Below are 17,910 nucleotides of genomic sequence, written 5' to 3' on the forward strand. Positions count from 1 at the left end.
ATTTTGTCCCTTGACACTTTTGCTGACACTGTCAAAGCAATGCTGAGGTAGCGATAATGTCCCGTATTTAAGGCGTCGATTGCCATCAGAAAAATAATAGAAAAATACTAGTGGCGTGACATGCACAACCTACTGCCAATTCTGTCAGCCTAAAGGCCAATTGCAAATTTTATACGTCGATTGTCTTCTGATCTATTAGATAGAAAAAGGAAGATTGTTCAGTCTGTAATCGACCTTTAGACCTACAAAATTGTCGGTCACTGATTATCAATAGATGTACGCTTAGGCTTAAGATACTAATTGATACTCTGTCGACACACCGTCGACGCCTGGTACAGGGAAGACTAGCTACTTCAACAATGCTTCGATACTATCAGCGAACGTGTTAATTTGACAGGTGTGTGCGAAGATTGACTGGGGACAGAGCAAAAACGAGAAGCTTGAGCGTCACTTCTCGGCAGAGGTCCACCGCGATTGCGATTCTTTTGATACTCGGTCTACCGTGCGCGAGTCCTTCTTGAATATTCGAGTGGATCGTGGAAGAGAGAAAGCTATTTTTTTAACCGATACCATTCCCTCCACGCACGACTGACGGTCAATAGAGACGCGGGGGAACGGTGATTTTAAGTAGTTCATTTCGAATGCTTCCTCTGGCACGCGGATCGACCACGGGGATTTCCTCCTCGATCCTCGTCGCTGTTGCTTTTCTGCGTGCTGAAAGATTGATGCGATGACAGGGAACGCGCGCGACACTTTTCCTATGGCTCGAGCCTTTTTTCGGCAGGCTCGAGCGTCTACGCCGCGCATTTCTTGTGCGACGACTGCTACAAAAGATCGCTCATGACTTGGTATCGTGGCCTTAAGATTCCTAGAAGCATCCTAGCGTTGTGACCGCTGCTTCCGGTACGACGGAGATTGAGAGGACTTTCGGAGGAAATTTAGGCGCGGGCTTCTGTGTTGCGCTTAGAGACCCATGAGCTTCCTCAGTGAAGCAGCAAAGAGAACCTTTTTACTACCTGATGCTACATACTCCAACAAGTGTCCATTAAATAGGTACCAAATTAGGCTTCCTCTCAGTTTTAAGCAAAACATTTGTTCCTAGCAATAAGTCATTCACTTGCAAATTGTAATAATCAGTTCCTTCCAAGTTGCAAATAATGGTTGAAGAAGACTTCTTCCTTGCAGCTGCAAGACTAATCATTATCGATTGTGACAGAAAGAGAGAAGAAATAAAAAGTGTGGGTCCCATCAAATCTGAAACATGGTTAGCTGCAACAATAGGCAATTTTCTCAAGAAACATGGAACATCAATAAATATTTTTCTTTATTGCTTTACTGAGGGTGCAGCTGTAGAGACGCGCGCATAGTTAGCCCGCGACACGCGATTGTTTCTTTAATGAGAAATGCAATCGGGTGCATAACACGCGAATTGCGACTTGTTGAAGTCATCGCGCGATTCTGCTTTCGAGTTTCTATAGATGCGAGTCTAGAATTAGACTGGCGCAGTTGTAGTGTTAGAAAGGGGGCTGAATCTCCTTATTACCACTGAGGACATGAGAATTTTCTCGCAGCAAAATTCTTTCCTTCCAGCTTTCTAGCTCTTTCTCCCAGGTTGAGAAGTTGAGAAGCTGATCTGAAAAATTTATGATAATATTAGATATTAGATTAAAAATTAATTGATACAGTGGAACTTTTATTTATCTAATAATGATAACTTTGGCTAATATTAAACCAAACGTGGTGCTTAAAATTAGAATAATAAAATCCTATTTTTCTATGTTACTATGAAATCTACAAAAAATACTATGCCTGAAAAACCCTCGAGTCCTCAACACAGGAGATTCCAACGCCTTCTTTCGAGCAGCTCATTGTTCTCACACAAAGCGTCTGCAGAGATTCTTGTTACTATTTTACCACCAAGTACCAGCAAACTACCTCGCTTAATATAGCAACAAATCTCACATAAACTTTATACTTCAGTAGCTTCTGCATACTTATCATTCGATCACCGAGCAAGAATTCCTCGAATTTTACTGAATCGTTTGTACCTAGAAATCTAATACACAAGAATCCCTGCAGTGATCCAACGCCATCAGAGCAGCAAATGCTCTCGTAGACGGTCACGTTTTCGACGACGATCCTCGCGTGACTGTTTCCTGGATCGCCCAAGAGAAGGATCTCCAAAACGATAATAATAATAATAAAGCAACACGCAAGAAGCTCGGGGATCACCGAAACGAGTGCATTGCACAATAAAACCTAGATTATGCAAAGAAAAAGACGACTTGTCTCTGGTATCGTCGAAGCCCTTCGCGGCGACAGACACACGGAAGTTGTCGAAGCGCTCCTCTCCTTAAGTATGGCCTTAAAACACAAAGAGAACAAAATAACAATACTAATAAAGAATAACAGTCTCAAGTAGAAGAAGAACCGCGGATGTCAGCCGTAGGTCAGTACCTAACGCGAAAGATAACACCGTATGTACATAAAAGAGAATCTTTTCCTTAGCGGATAACGTAGCAAGTTATTACGATGACTATTACTACCACCATTTATTGGACACGGGACAAGGAACATCGGCGTGTCGAAAGTGTGCAACTAGCGAGGGAAGTGTCAAGGGAAAGGGCAGAGTTCCAGATTCCTCGAGAATTGAAGCCTGCTGAAACAATTCGAGGCGATTCGACCCTCGACTATTTATGGAATTGAATAAAACACAGATCTGTTGTTTAACTGATTAGGATCAATATTGTTATCGCGTCGATGGGGTTGGAAACGAAGACAGCCGCTGAAATATTCTGTCTATATTAAAAGTCTTTAACAGCGATGTTAAAAGCAGATATCCTTGGCGTAGTACTTACTCTATGAAGAATTGTAATTTCATCGTTTCCAAGCTTGTGACTCGCTTATCCACGACTTTGTGGCAGAAGGCAAATATGTTTGTCCAATAGGCAAATGTTTCCGAGTCTGTCGACAGTGTTGGAGTGTTTCTGACCTCGAGATCGACGCGAACTAGTTCTTGTCAATTAGGAGTACGTTTGTTAGGATTCCCTTTGGGCCTGTTGTTTAGGCGGTATTTTTTCACGCACACGTCGCTTTGAAACACACGGAAGCGCTTTCGACAGGGCTGAACCAGTTCAATTCTCATGAGAATCGCGGAATAGATGGAAACTTCCCTTCGCACAGAATATTCCTGGTGGCCTCTAGTTACCTAGATCAGACGTGACGTCGGACTAGTCTCTAGACGCTAGTCTTTACGCTGTTGATTTGTTAAAATAAATGTTTATTTCGTAAAAACACTGGCTTTTCATTACCTTTGTTCCTAATCTTTCCCTTGAAATTCTCATTAAAATTCCTATCAATTAGAACGATGATATATCCTCAGAAGGATCACGCGAGACACGTGAGTATCGCCTCACTCCACCTCGACGCGTGGCTAATTAGAGACCAAGCAATAAAGCAATTAGCAATCCGTAAATGAAACTGCGATCCACTCGAGATCGACTGGGTAGAATCGTAAAAGAGGCAGAAGAAAACGTGACGTGATAACAGTGATAGGATCTGAGTCGCCTTTTTTCGAATAACAATGCCTGGTGGTGTCGTGTTTCTAGTTTGCATACCTACTTTGAGTTACGAGCACGAACTGATATTCGGTACCCCCTTGAAGCAACCCAAAAAGAATGAGAAACCTAGTAAACCAATACCAGCATCGAAGGTGGATCTGCGTCTCAAGCAAACGAAGAGTAAGACTCAGTTATTGATGCTGGATAACAATGACGAATTAGAAGATGTTGTTGATCTTAATGACGATTTGGATGGAAGGAGGCATCGTCGACCTGGAGAACATAGCACTTCCGGTCAGCGCAAAAGTCCTGTTTTTGTGTCGATGGAAACGGTAAAGAAAATTCGAGATTATTATAAGTAATCCAAAAATAATTATAGCGGATAGTACATTCAAATTCTCTGCTGTTTTTTGTATAAAAAGTTCCAAAAATTCCTTTGCATGCCCATCATTAAAAACACTGTATCTACTAAGTTTATTAGAATACAGTAAAAATTGAGGTACTAGAATAATTAAATAGAAGCATTTTAGATATTATTGAGATTGATAATATCCGAGAGAAGAAGCTAATAAATGTCTAATTTCTTTCATTAAAATAGAACAAAAAATTGAAGTATCTGAAATAGAAAAAAATCTGCCTGAAAAATAAAAACATAAGTCTTTTTTTCAATACAGAAATAATTGCACTAAAAAAAATAATTATACACTAAAATTTCCTTCTTTTCAAATACCAAAGGTCTTAGAGGAGTTGTTGAAGAAGCTAAAAGTCGAGCACGTGGTCTGGTGCAAGGACAAAGAAAATATGTACTACGAGGTAAGAGATTAACACTCATGCCTCCATTCCCGAACTCATTTTGCTGCACGCGAAGGTGATATTTCCGGTACCCGCTGGGGAGCCATGCGAGAATTGCTTGCACTGCCTGACGGAAATGGGAATCGGCGTGAAAATGAACTCCATAGTAAGGTGATGCATCTTACCCTAGCTTTAGAGCAACCGCGTACAACTTTTCGAAATGCATTCATCTGGCTTCAAACATTTTTCAGCGTGATTCCCACTCAGTGCACGTACAGTGGCATGGATAACACTCATTTCTCCGTCAGTAAGGCAGATTTAGCACGAAGGTCGTCGCGAAGAAAATTATTTAACATTGATCCTGTGGGAAATAGGATGCAGGATAAAATAATAATTTCTTCTTTTAGGCGAAAGGAATCGGAGGATAGAAAGAACGCTTGGAAGGCCTTCGTGGAATCGATACGCTCGAAATTGACGGTAAAACAAGTGGTCGATAGCGTCCGCAGTGGAGGCGATCTTACATTTGATTATGTGTTGCTGGTACTGACAGCGGAGTATGAATTATTCTTTTTATTTCAGCTCTCTTTAAATCTGCAGAAAATCAAATTTTTGTAATTTCTTTTAGTTGTCTAGCAGCGCTAGGTCTCGTCGAAAACAGCGCGACGAACGTCGTCGCTGCCATGTTGGTATCTCCCTTAATGGTAGGACCCATCACCATATAATTTAATTACATTAATTTCAATCAAAAATATCTATACTGTTGATCATGTTCAAGGGTCCCGTGATGTCACTGACTTTTGGCACTATAATAGCTGACAGAAATCTTCAATTCGTAGGCCTGAAGAGCTTGCTACTTGGTATATTTCTCTCCATACTCTTCGGCTTCATCTTTGGCCTCCTTTTAGGCACCACTGAGATGCCTTGGGGTTACAATGACTGGCCAACTGATGAAATGAAGGGCAGGTACGATTTTTATAAACGAAATAATTGCTACGAAAAATAGAGTCAGTAGGGTTGAAAAAAATAAGATAAAACCATTTTTATTTTCTTCAGAGGGAATTATAGATCTCTTTGGATGGGAGTGTTATGGGCCCTGCCTTCTGGTACAGGCGTAGCCGTGGCTTTATTACAAGGTAGCAATGGACCCCTCATCGGGGTGGCTATATCAGCTTCATTGTTACCTCCAGTAGTAAATTGCGTAAGTAAATGAAATCAATTAAGCTAAACAAAAAAAACGATTAAGTGAAAATGAGTTGTATAAGCTTCCACGAATCACGTTCAACGTTACGTTCGACAATCGCTGCCAAAAGCAATTACAATCAATTTAGAACGAACTACATCACGAATGGAAATAGAAGTTTCTGGTGTTGACAGTCCCCTTTCCCTGAAACTGACAATAAGAGGAATTAATCTGGCCGCGATAATCAATTTTTCCACAGGGTTTATTCTGGGCGCTTGGATGCATATGGCTGATCTATCGGCCGATTAAAATGCCGCATATGAAAGGCGAATCGTACACAAACTACAATACCTCGTACGTGTACGTGTACACCGATTACTTACCGGTTGAGTTCTTCTGCAACGGCATAATCAGCGCGTGCCTGACCTTTATTAACGTGATGTGTATCTTTATCACGGCGATAATCGTTTTAAAGGTGAGCAAGGTCGACGCAGTTAACCTTTAGTTAAGTCGAGAGACGGTAACGTGAGATTCCGTGCCATGCAATTTCCTTCGATAATATCAGAAATTTTACCTCCATTTTCATGAATTATTTAACCATCTAGGACTTGTAATGTTAGACTGGAAATGGTCAATTTCTGTAATGCTACTTCCGCTCCTCCTCTCCTGCGAATTGAAGGCAGTACATCTGTGATGAGATCGCTGAGCATGATTTCGTTTCAGATTAAGGAAGTGGCCGCGCCGTACACATCTACACCGGAACTGCGTCGCTTCTGGGAGCACGATATTCGCCTGGTGCGCGATAAAAATATCTCGCGAGATAATAGTTCTCTGGACTCGAGGTAACTAGAATGATTTCAATTTTAAATTATAAAAAAATCAACAATGCAATTGTGTCGATAGAAAAGAGAAAAAAATATGCAAATGGCACGATTGAATCCTCATAATTCGATAAATAGGCTGTAAAAAAAGCTCTACTTATAATTATTTTCTGTAAACAATAGCTACTATGATGGATTAAGTAAAACAAAACAAAGAGCATTGGAACAAACCCTAAACGAAGCAGTACGCGAAGCCATAGATGACGAGACTTTCCGCAAAGTGCAAAGATTAAGTTACGGTCAATACGGTCTAGAAGAGGTATTGACTCTTTATCACAGAACCAATATTGATCTTCTACTTCAATCAGACATCTGAATTAATACCTTACACTCATCCTATACAGTTTACGCCGAAGTTGGGCTTCAACCACGTTGGCAACGCGAGCAATATTGCAAATACTGTACTCGCGAAGGAGGCATCCGATATTCGTCCACCAGATGCTTTAGAGAATTCTGCCAAGACGAGCGAGGATTTGGCAGCTCTAGACAGACTAATCACGTATCTCTTGGGACAGCCGAACAGCGCAAACATTGGGAATTTAGATTCCTGGCGCCGTTCCCGCCGAGCAAGCGCGCGAGGTTACAGACAACTACGCAGTAATGGTGGTACCGCTGAAAGGGGTGAAATTGGCCCTAACCTCAACACAACACCGCTTTAACATGTAAGCCAATAACCTAAAATAAACTCTGTAATCTAATTCATCAACGTGGGGCAATCAGGCAGGATGTTACACATGTTCCTGAGTGTAACACAAATTTATTAAAGATTATGAGATTACTGTATTTGCATCGCAATAACAGATTAAATAACCGTATAAATTCGAGACTGAGAGTTCCTTGAGCCACATTAATTCTCAATGGACGATGGCTCGGTACCGAAGTATCGGTCCCCGAAGTTACCGATACCAGGTAACACGTAGAACTTCTCGTTTATCACAGGATCTAAGGCGGACGTGACGATTTTAACGCGCGGGAACGCGTATGCAATCGAGTGCACACCCGACTCTGCCATGAGCAGAGACACGAGCAGCACGTTCTCCTCGGCAACATCATGATCCAATAAAACTCTGATAGCCATGATGGCAGCGGCGCCAGTTGCCACTGTTGCATCCATCAATATTACTCTATAGTCTTTGATATCCTTTGGTAATCGGAGGTAGTACAGCTATAACATATATCAGTAATTCCCATTAAGTTTCTGAGTAATAGAAAATTCTGAAGGAATACGTACTTCTGGTTCTCCAGTCTGTTGGTTCGTTTGTATAAGTATCTTTCCTATTCTTATATCCTTACATACATCCCTAACAGCTTGTTCCATCGTTTCCCCGGCACGCAAAATCGAAACGCCACATATCTTATCTGTTGCTCCACGCTTTCCCTGATACAATACCCCTTGAGGAGTTTCCACTGTTACGTCCTTTAAACATGTGACAATGTAAATACTGATATGACGATCGATAGCAGTCGTGTTTAATTATTGCATGCTGTGCGAACCTCGAAAGGTAAAAGGGATAACGCATACTCGATGACTAAACGTATCAAACGTTTAGAATAAAAAATAAACTCGTCTCTGTATGTCTCCTTGTTCCTTATAAAAGTATGTAGACCCTTAATTTGTGGTGTATCTGGAAGCAGGTAGAGAGAAGATGGCAATGGCTGACCAATATACGAATGAGCTAATTTTTCTCTGAGTTTGAAACCCCTCTAAAATGAGAAATAGTAATAAATAAAAGATGTACGGAGCTAATATTTGGGGCAATAACAGTTTGTCTTACCAATTGGAGCTGTGTGTGTACATGCTGTACAATAAGTTCTATCGCGACCTCGTTTTCGCCACCACGTGGTACGATAATGTCAGCGTGAACCATTAACGGCGCTATGTAATAATAAAAAGCTGGTTGCACCATAGTACTGTATTGTTTTAAGACACCCTCCAAGTCCCTCCCTCTTTGTGATATGTCCCTACGTAATCGTCGCGCAAGCCTCACATCAGCGTCAGTATCAACGAACACCTTCATGTCGCACATCTTGACCAATCGAAGAAAGCAGATCAGTGGTAGTTTGTTTACTTTTGTACCTTGTCATAGATCCACTTATCTTGCTTTCTCGACAATACATTGGCTTACCTTTAAAACGTCGGGATTGTAAAATGTCAATATTCCTTCAAATATAATGACGTTGGCGCCATACATTGTTTTCTTTGGAACAAGGAATACAATATGTATAAAACAAATTTAACGATTTTTTACGTACTCATTGATGATAACTTACGGTTCTACTTTCTCTGCTATGAGTTACGAAATTATAAATAGGAACTTCCACCATTCTGCCTTCTTTCAGGCGCTGCAGCGTCGTTTTAAGTAACTCAAAATCAAAAGCATCAGGATGATCAAAATTGTATTCATTATGTGCAGCCATTTCGTGCTGTTTTTCATTTAACACCTGTGCCAAAAATTCTTCATAGTGTTAATGATCTACTTGTAATATTTAGAGATACGATTGATAAAAAAAATGTCAGTTCTTAGTACTTTGTAGAAGGAATCCATGCTAAGAAGCGTCACCCATGGTACATCCAGAGACTCTATAATTTTTGTTGCAACTGTTGTTTTACCAGATGCACTACCTCCACAAATACCTAAAGCAGAGCTACAAATAATTTCAAACATCCTTCTACTATCTTAAAAAAATATAGTACATACTACCAACCTATTACAAAGGGTTCTACTTGCTGACCAGCTGAATTGTACCATGGTGGTCTACCAGCCGTATATATTGTTCTAGTCTTGCTTCTAAGAATGGACTCTGCAGAGGTCTTCTTACTAGACTGAGATAAGCTGGTGGTACGTTGCCTCCGTGACCTTGGGGACCTTTGAGACCCTGTTATATGATTAGAAATCTCTACTTTAGACTATATATTACATCTTCCATACTATCCAACTTATTTAGGAAAAGGTAGAAGGAAAAAATTATTAATGATAATGTACAATTTCTACATATAATATTCCAAGGAATTGTTAAGAAAGGATAAAGGTATCGAGGAATAACTACTTTTAAAAGCTCTGGTTGTCCTCTTTGACTTATACAGAGTTTCTATTTCATTAAACCAAGTATATCCTGCATGCCAAATACAAGTACTCCAAAACACTGGCTCTGAAAATAATTAGCATACAATCTATATAACTACCAAGAAACGTAACATCAGAATACCAACACTTGAAGGAGAACAGTGTGTTATCGGTAATTGTACAAATTCGAATAATCAGATTATTTTGAAGGCCACTGAAAGCGAGTTGACAGGGTATCTTACCCGTGGAAGGCGGTCGCGGGGACTGTGGCGTAGGTGTTGCGATATCGGAACGTCTGTAATGTTCGGCATCTTCGCAGAGATCGTCAGCGATGGAGATCTCACGCTCGTCCAAACAAATCTCCGCGTCATCGCTGAATCAGAAAATTCGAATTCGTTCACTAATAAGAAATCGACAACGTGCTGTGGCTCACCTTTCGGAGCTCGCCGAGCTCGGTGGATCGAAATGTTGCACCTTAGCTGCCATGTTCCCGATCACGTGCAAAACGCTCGAACGTGGACCCACGCGGGCGCAGCTACACTTTCGCGTTGCGTTTCGTCGAGCCGTTTACCCTCGTGCGTTAGATACAGACTCGACGAAAACTGCAAGCTGCGAAGACAGGTGACGACGAATGATCCTAGGGTACATGCATCGCCACCTATCGTTGCGATCTGAAACGATATGTTGCTCCGCTTATCTCTGACGATAGCGTGGGTTCAAATTTGTCGCGAAAATTTGAAAATTTGTCAAATTTAATCGGGCGTTGTTCTTTCAAAATTTTTGCGAAAATCTTCAATTATCATTAAGAGAAAATCTTGATTAACTGGTTTAATGTGAGAGGGAGATCTAAAGAACTCTCTGAATGACTAATTTTGTTGTTTTTCCAGTAGATTACTGTTAAATTGTAGTACATACAGGTCTAAATCGATGTTCTACTGCACTTTTGTTATTACAGCAGATAACATTAATTTTGAATAGGAGAAACTGTGAATAATTGAGACTCGGTTAAAGTTCTACTGTACGTTCTTTGAGTTTGCACGCGAGACTATTTGCTTGAATGTGATCGATTCTATTCCAGGAATTAAAGTTTGATGATTATACAGAAGGACTGAAAATAGAATCATGATTGATCGGCTGTAGGAATCTGAATCTGTCATATCAAATAGTTTAAAGAGTTATAAAACGTTGAAAGAGCATTGAAAAAAATGATATCCTATAAATCGTGACGCCCTGCGGTCATTACTCACTCAAGTGCATTTAAATGATAATGCACGTTATGCATACACTTCGAGATTAAGTAACGTCAATTATCGCACCTTTATAGCAAACAAAGTTACAAGGTTTTTTAATCCCTCCTAACGATGAAAACAAACTCATTTGGATCAAAAAAAAAAAAAAAAAAACATGCGCATGAAACGCTCTTTCGCCCACTACAAGTGACCCTTTCTCAATTTCCAGTTATACACGATTTATCATCGTCTTTTCATCGTATGTCAGACGTGTTTGCAGAATTGATTTCTAGTCGAACGACTCGCGCTACTATTGACAGAACAATTATCTCGGTCATAGAAAAACATACTGCGCCGTGGAGCGTCGGTGCATCGTTTCAGCAAATACATCGATGCTCGTCGTCGTCCAGCAGTATATATAAATCAGTAACGGGTAATCGATAAAATAAGCAATAATTTCGCGTGTGCCCTCACGTGTGGCCCCTGTGCATCGGATCCGGCCGATTTGAACGTTGATCTGGCAATGGTGGTGACCTCCCGTGGTAGATAGAATATTTCCAGCTGAACCCGGCACGGTTCCGCGATTGCCGCTAATTACGATCGAAGGAGCGAGCCGTGTCAGGAAATCGTTGCTTAGCCGATAACCCAGCAGTTCGCCACGCTCCCGAACGCGAAGTGCAAAGTTACCCCGATGCTTCTGCGTGCTGCTCTGTTGCGTGACGTCGTATTGTCTTTTAATAGTCAGCCCCTGTGACCGGTTTCTCCGTCGTTAACGAGGCACCGTTGTACGTCGACGAGACGCGCCCTCGACCGACCTTGAAACCTATAATCGTTCAGAGCGTTCGATGTTCGGACGAGCGTCGTCTGGAGAAGCTGCTGATCGTGCAACCACAGCTCCGATAGTTTTCGTTCCCCACGGCGCCCCGTTAACGCGGACCGAACGGTGAAATGGCGAAAAAGACGTACGATCTATTGTTCAAGTTATTGCTCATCGGTGATTCCGGGGTCGGCAAGACTTGTATATTGTTTAGATTTTCGGACGATGCCTTCTCCTCAACGTTCATCTCCACCATAGGTAAGGGAATCGTCAGGGAATAACGGTGAAGAGTTTCGCGGTGTGATTCACTCGACGCTGTCGAGTCCCTTTCGGCGAAGTAGGTTATGCTGGCGAGCATTGTGCGGATGAAAATGCGCGAAATTATTATTGATAAACAATGGACGACGATCGGGACCGTCGTTTCGCTTTTGGTGTCGCAGACACGTGGAGCTGTGGGATCAGAGTGCCGAGTATTGTTGATGAATGTTTTGTGTAAATAAATAAATGTATGCTTTCTGTCACTTAGGTATCGATTTTAAAATCAAGACAGTGGAATTAAGGGGAAAGAAAATCAAGTTACAGATATGGTAAGTTGTGGAGTATTCAATCTTTCTAAACAGCCCTTAATCTGCGCGTTTACAGGGACACTGCAGGGCAAGAGCGATTCCATACTATTACTATGTCATATTACAGAGGTGCAATGGGTATTATGCTTGTTTATGACATTACTGCTGAGAAAACATTTGAAAATATTGTCAAATGGTTGAGAAATATAGATGAAGTGAGTAGAGATGGTCTTTTGTCGGTTTAGAGAAGAACGCACAGGCATTTTTGTTCTGCTCTTTTTTATTTCAGCATGCGAATGAAGATGTGGAGAAATTGATTCTGGGAAATAAAACTGATATGGAGGACAAACGTGTTATTAGTACGGAAAGAGGAGAAGCGGTAAAATAATCTTGTGTTTTCACTTTGTTGGATGTGAAGTATTTAAGAGGACTAAGAAATTAATATCCCCTTTCAGATAGCAAGAGAGCATGGAATCAGATTTATGGAAACATCAGCAAAAACTAATTACAACATCGATCGTGCATTTAGTGAATTAGCAGAAGCAATATTAGAGAAGACGCATGGGAAAGAACCTCAAGATGCTCCTGATAGAGTAACTGTTGATCGAAGGGTGGAAAGAAGTACTACTCTGTGCTGCTAATTTTATATTATTTATTTTAACGGCGCATAATAAACTATATATCAGCTCGTGCCACTCAAAATAGATTTATGGATAGATTTAGAGCATAATTTAAAGCATAATAGTATAATTAAAATCTTCACGACACTGCCTAATCAAATTCAATTCAACTTACTCGACGACAGTTCTAATAAAAAAAGGAGAAAACACGTTCAATTCGAAGTATAACGAAAAAAGAAAGGGAATAAGACAACCAATTTAAGAGTGAAGTTTTTTAATTATACCTGGGTTTTAAAGGGTGGGTTATAAATGCTGTTTGTCACGCATATGAGTGCACTTATAAATGTGTCTATTGCATGTATACAGATATTAATGCTCCATCAGAGTTTTTATACATAAGGAATCAATAATAAGCACTATTGATGGGGCTTGTTCTTCATAAAGAAACTCCATGCGTTGTTGCACGAACAAAGTCAAACTAGGGACAATTTATTTGTTATGAGGCTGCAATTTGTTACCATAAATGAGAAGAGTGAGAATGAATGTGGGCTTTTAAAATCTACGTGAACATTGAATGCTTTTTCATACGGATATTGCACTATATATGCTTATTTACATCTTAAGTTAAAATCTGAAAGTTTGAGACCAAGAGCTTTTATCCTATTTGTGTAAGACTAATTTACTATAAATACAAATATTCACGATTTCGACACAGCTGCCTTTTATTTCCCTTCATGATAAATACAAAATACATTTCTGGTAAATACACAATAAAAAGCATATCTTTTATATAATTTAATAATGTATTTATGTTATTAAACATTTGTAATTTTCATAATGTACGGAATCGATTGTTTCTATTCTTACACAGTGTACCAGCAAAGCGTATAAAACTATTCCATACATTGTGAAATAAAATTTAAAGCGTATCACAATCATGATAATAAACAAAAATGAACAATAATTTGATACATTTTTATTATGTAAATATGAAGAAATAATACATCTGTTCTATAGACACACATAACGGGTAGTAATACATATGCATTTTTAGAAATTTCGAAATATATTTGGATATTACATCTACATCTAACATGGACATCAAATACATTGCATATGTGTTTGAATCAATTTTTTTAGTAAAGAAAAATGAAATGAAGTAAATACATATATAAATACTTTGTATACAACACTATTTATGCGTTACGTAATTATGTGTTACATAATAATTATACATCACACAATTATTATGCATAACACAATTATCTTATTTTATAATATATTTGTAGTTATTGTAATTCTAGCAATATTCTTATATATAACAACAATTAGCTTACCATTTTTCAGTAAGCGTAGGAATTACTTCGTTTCACTTACAAGACTAGAGGTCGAACATTAAAACAATAATTTCTCTGTACTTTCTGTGTTGGTTAGATATTTTGAAAAACGTGTAAAAAGCTATCATATTTCATGGAAATTAACGCTGTCAATATCTCTCCTTATACGCTTCGTTATTCATATGTAACAGACTCTCCATGTATAAAGTAAAGAGAGTTAGAACATAATAACAAGGAAAAGCATTTTGCATTCAATATTAAATCAGCGACAAATTCGAAAAGAAATGTGTTCCATTATTAATCTCGTGAAGAACCAATAATTGCCAAGATGTACAAGAATATGTTGACAACGTCTACGTAAAGATTCAATGCAGCGAAGATATACTCCTCTGGCGAAATTGAATATTTGTGATTGCCGCCGATCATTAGCTGGGTATCGTAAATCAAGTATACAGAGAAAAGCAGAGCCCCAAGTGATGCATACACTAAGGACATGGTTTTTCCAGGCCAGATTATCGCAATTATACCAAAAAGTAGAAAAATGATCAGTGCAACGAATAGAATACTGTGTAAAGCAGTGAAATCAAATTTCGTTTGAAATGCAAACAATGTCAGTGCAAGACAAACAGCTGCTGTAATTCCAACGGCCAATAGTACCTGTAAGTATTTTCTTTTCTACATAACTGTCGATAAAACATGTGACTAAGCACGTAATTATTGTAGAAACGCCTATTTGATATTTATGAAAATATACACACACGTTTATTTATATCTTACCTCTTCAGAACTGTATGTAGAAGACACAACAGCTAGAAGAAAACCTTCTGCTGACGTGAATAAGAACAGAAACACAAAGTTCATGGGAGCTTTTCTTCTTACACTGGTACAGCATGCCATACATATGATTAGGACTATGGTGGCTACAAAACAAATCCAAAACATTTCTGGATGCCTCATCACCCATAATTTAGTAGGGCGGTGATAAAGGAATAACGCTATCAGCGACACCGTAATTAAAAGCTGACACATTAGTATACTGTAAACTTTTCTGCAAAAAGATATAAACCACGGTTACGTAAGTCTAATGTATTAGCGATCGTCAATGTGTTAATGATAATACTAACCTGATAAATCCATTTCTGATGGATTTGTCATTGAACTCAAATCCTTTGACTTCATCCTGCATAGGATCCTCTGCATAATTTGACCCGTACATGCCTGGTTGTGGACCACTAAATATTGGACCAGGTGGTGGTACTGCTTGACCGTAAGGAGGTGGGCCTGGAGGAGGAATAAAACCAGGTCCTACAAAATAAATGTATATTGATAAATATACATACATCATGTACATTTCGGTATGTAATTCAGGACCATACGTGGACCGTTATCACGAGTGATTATAGTTCGAGTAATTCTCACATATTTTCCTTCTCTAACCCGTTCTTCGTAGGATGAGAGAAAGATAAAGTGAAAAATATCGAGCGTAAGTGAGAAGGAATATCCGATACAAGGACTCGGATACGTTTATTTATTTTGTATACGTAACGCCGAGGCAGGCGAGGTCAGTTCTCAAAATCGGCGAGAATAGAGACGGGCGAATAATGCTGGCACCTCTGTACTATAGGTAATATAATACTATATTAACCTGGTGGATTTGGTCCGTGGGCAGATGGATATCCTGGATTGTAACCGTCTTGAGGTGGAGGATACCCAGGATTCTGTGGAGGGTAACCTGCACAATCAATTTTTGAATGTATAAAATATTGTGCTGTAGTAAAATTAATATGCTAACCAAAGCATTGATAGTTATGTTTTGTGCTCTAAAAAACAGCCGCTATATATTGGTGCACAGCATTTTTAAACATTATCCATTTCATCATTCTTTCAACTTGTAATTCTATTCATAAACAAATTATTTTATAGTGACATAAATCACACCAACATCTCTTCTGTACTAAAGTGTGCAAGTGTTATCAGTTTCCCAATGATTGCTGATGATCACAAGTTATGAATGAAATATGAACACAGTTATAAATATTTTAAAGGGATGTTTATGGTGTGAATCATAGCACGCATTAAACACATGAGTAATGTACAATTAGTGATAAAAGTGTTTAGAACATAGAAAAAGGATCTGAACCTTGTTGTCCTGGATAAAATCCTCCACCTGTGCCCTGCCAAGTTGCCATCTTTAGGTTTTTGTTTAAGCTGAAAAAGATTCTACTATTATCATGAGACACTGTTAATAGTAATATCAATGGAACACCAGCGCACGAATGTACCAGCAACATTAAAGTGTGATGATACATGAAATTACTGAAAAGGTTTAATGTTCCACTTCATTCATCATTAAAATAATTAATAATTAACATTCAAAATATTACAAATGTATTTTGATCAATTAATAACTAAACATAATATCAAAATAAAACAATTTCATGTAACACAACAGTCAGAAAACTATTGTATCACTTTAACCCCATAAATATAAATAAAAAAAATATATGTTTACAAATCAACAACATCAAGATTTATCAAGCTGTTGAACTCTCAACAAAAACATAATCTCTCCTATGTATTAAATAAATGCTATCTTATCTTAAAATGACTGAATCACCACATGCTACCTAAGATACTATACCAAATATACCTGAAATTATTAAAGCATAAAGTATTAAAAACTGCTATTACTTATAAAAATTCATCATAAGACACAGTACTTAATGAATTTAAAGCTTGAAGCATATTCACAGCATTAAAATTTAGTTACTTCTCAGCAGATTTTCAGCTGAAAACAAGACTAGAAACAATAGTTAATCCACTACCGCTAGATTTACATCCTACATAAGATCTTAATTTCGCATTGGTGTCGCTTGTGATCGGTCGTTGCTGTTTAAAAAAAGACTACTCGTTAAAAACATGAGTATATGGAGCATTTTTCTCGACTGACGCTACGAGTAAAAAAAGGAGGGTCGCTACAAAAGACGAAAGCCGACGTTACGTAAATTAAGCGACACGACGTGTTCCCTTTCGCAGAATGGCAAGCGCAATCGCTCATATGCTTCAACGAAAATCGACAGGTAACATGTGATACCTTCCCGGGAGCATGAGAAATAAATCATAACATTGTGAAATAGGGCGATACCGTCACATCAACGTTTCCCCGCGTCGCCAACTGACGGAGCGGAACGTCGAAGCGAACGTTCGCCGATGGCTGGTGAAATTTCTCGAGAACGTGCGTATCTGTAACGATGCGTTGAAACTTCATCTTGAAATTCCAACACGGCGTTAAAAACAGAGAAACGTCGTTGCCGCTTTTACACGTCAATTCAATGCGTCATGCGCACTTTCTGGAAATCGTTACAATCGATAACCACATTCGTGCGCCGAATTACAGGCTACATTTATTTACCTCTCTCGAAAAGCGGTTTAAACTCCTTAAACGGCGAGACGGATCGAACCTTCGCAATATGGTTGGCCCAGACGCGATCGAAAAATGTTGTCTTTCTCCTCTTGCAAAAAACGGTTTATACGTGTCGTTTGTTGCGTTCGCGGCAGCACAAGGATGTCACAAGAACCTCACTTATCAAGCTTCCACTGAAATCTCATGCGAGTAACTGATATGAAGTAGGTTGAGTATAGTTACTTCGGCGTCACTCGCGCTTGCGTGGTGCGCCGCTTGGAACACTTTATTTTTAAAGCTGTGTTCACACAGGCGTTCGCGAGAATTGCGAGAATTGTTCATTGAGAATAGTGATATTACAGGGTGATCAATTTAACTGGAATTAGAAACCCTGTAATATGGCTCTGTAACGAGTGTTGACAGCACTTACAACGATAATAGCATTTTCAATAAATTATTT

General features: G+C 39.1%; 4 protein-coding genes across 6 annotated transcripts; 2 read left to right on the plus strand and 2 right to left on the minus strand.

Annotated features, from left to right (window-relative positions):
• Nucleotides 1–3,583: 3,583 nt before the first annotated feature.
• Nucleotides 3,584–8,321, plus strand: LOC143186746 (uncharacterized). Its single transcript, XM_076390486.1, has 13 exons — nt 3,584–3,892; nt 4,296–4,373; nt 4,429–4,523; nt 4,604–4,681; nt 4,760–4,906; nt 4,978–5,053; nt 5,128–5,315; nt 5,406–5,550; nt 5,792–6,007; nt 6,256–6,374; nt 6,537–6,672; nt 6,758–7,075; nt 7,353–8,321. The coding sequence occupies exons 1-12, from the start codon at nt 3,584–3,586 to the stop codon at nt 7,070–7,072; spliced, it is 1,902 nt and encodes a 633-aa protein (XP_076246601.1). The 3' UTR covers nt 7,073–7,075; nt 7,353–8,321.
• LOC143186740 (uridine-cytidine kinase-like 1) lies at nt 7,081–10,080 on the minus strand. The gene is made up of 10 exons (XM_076390479.1): nt 9,912–10,080; nt 9,721–9,851; nt 9,120–9,290; nt 8,942–9,048; nt 8,685–8,855; nt 8,540–8,611; nt 8,189–8,440; nt 7,908–8,117; nt 7,645–7,830; nt 7,081–7,578 (listed from the first exon to the last, which is right to left on the minus strand). The coding sequence occupies exons 1-10, from the start codon at nt 9,962–9,964 to the stop codon at nt 7,261–7,263; spliced, it is 1,671 nt and encodes a 556-aa protein (XP_076246594.1). The 5' UTR covers nt 9,965–10,080; the 3' UTR covers nt 7,081–7,260.
• Nucleotides 10,081–11,484: 1,404 nt separating this feature from the next.
• Rab10 (RAS oncogene family member Rab10) lies at nt 11,485–13,420 on the plus strand. The gene is made up of 5 exons (XM_076390484.1): nt 11,485–11,782; nt 12,051–12,111; nt 12,167–12,305; nt 12,380–12,469; nt 12,546–13,420. Exons 1-5 carry the CDS (start codon nt 11,656–11,658, stop codon nt 12,729–12,731), a joined length of 603 nt encoding a protein of 200 aa, XP_076246599.1. The 5' UTR covers nt 11,485–11,655; the 3' UTR covers nt 12,732–13,420.
• Nucleotides 13,408–17,650, minus strand: Lfg (Glutamate NMDA receptor-associated protein 1 lifeguard). Of its 3 annotated transcripts, XM_076390480.1 has the most exons (6): nt 17,460–17,650; nt 16,188–16,255; nt 15,693–15,779; nt 15,172–15,352; nt 14,825–15,095; nt 13,408–14,704 (listed from the first exon to the last, which is right to left on the minus strand). In XM_076390480.1, exons 2-6 carry the CDS (start codon nt 16,234–16,236, stop codon nt 14,345–14,347), a joined length of 948 nt encoding a protein of 315 aa, XP_076246595.1. In that variant the 5' UTR covers nt 16,237–16,255; nt 17,460–17,650; the 3' UTR covers nt 13,408–14,344. The 3 variants fall into 3 exon arrangements, with proteins under 3 accessions (XP_076246595.1, XP_076246597.1, XP_076246596.1); XM_076390482.1 differs by lacking the exon at nt 16,188–16,255 and having other exon boundaries at nt 17,460–17,527; XM_076390481.1 differs by lacking the exons at nt 15,693–15,779; nt 16,188–16,255.
• Nucleotides 17,651–17,910: the final 260 nt, after the last annotated feature.

Source organism: Calliopsis andreniformis, unplaced genomic scaffold (genome assembly GCF_051401765.1).
Source record: "Calliopsis andreniformis isolate RMS-2024a unplaced genomic scaffold, iyCalAndr_principal scaffold0022, whole genome shotgun sequence".
Taxonomy (NCBI): domain Eukaryota; kingdom Metazoa; phylum Arthropoda; class Insecta; order Hymenoptera; family Andrenidae; genus Calliopsis; species Calliopsis andreniformis.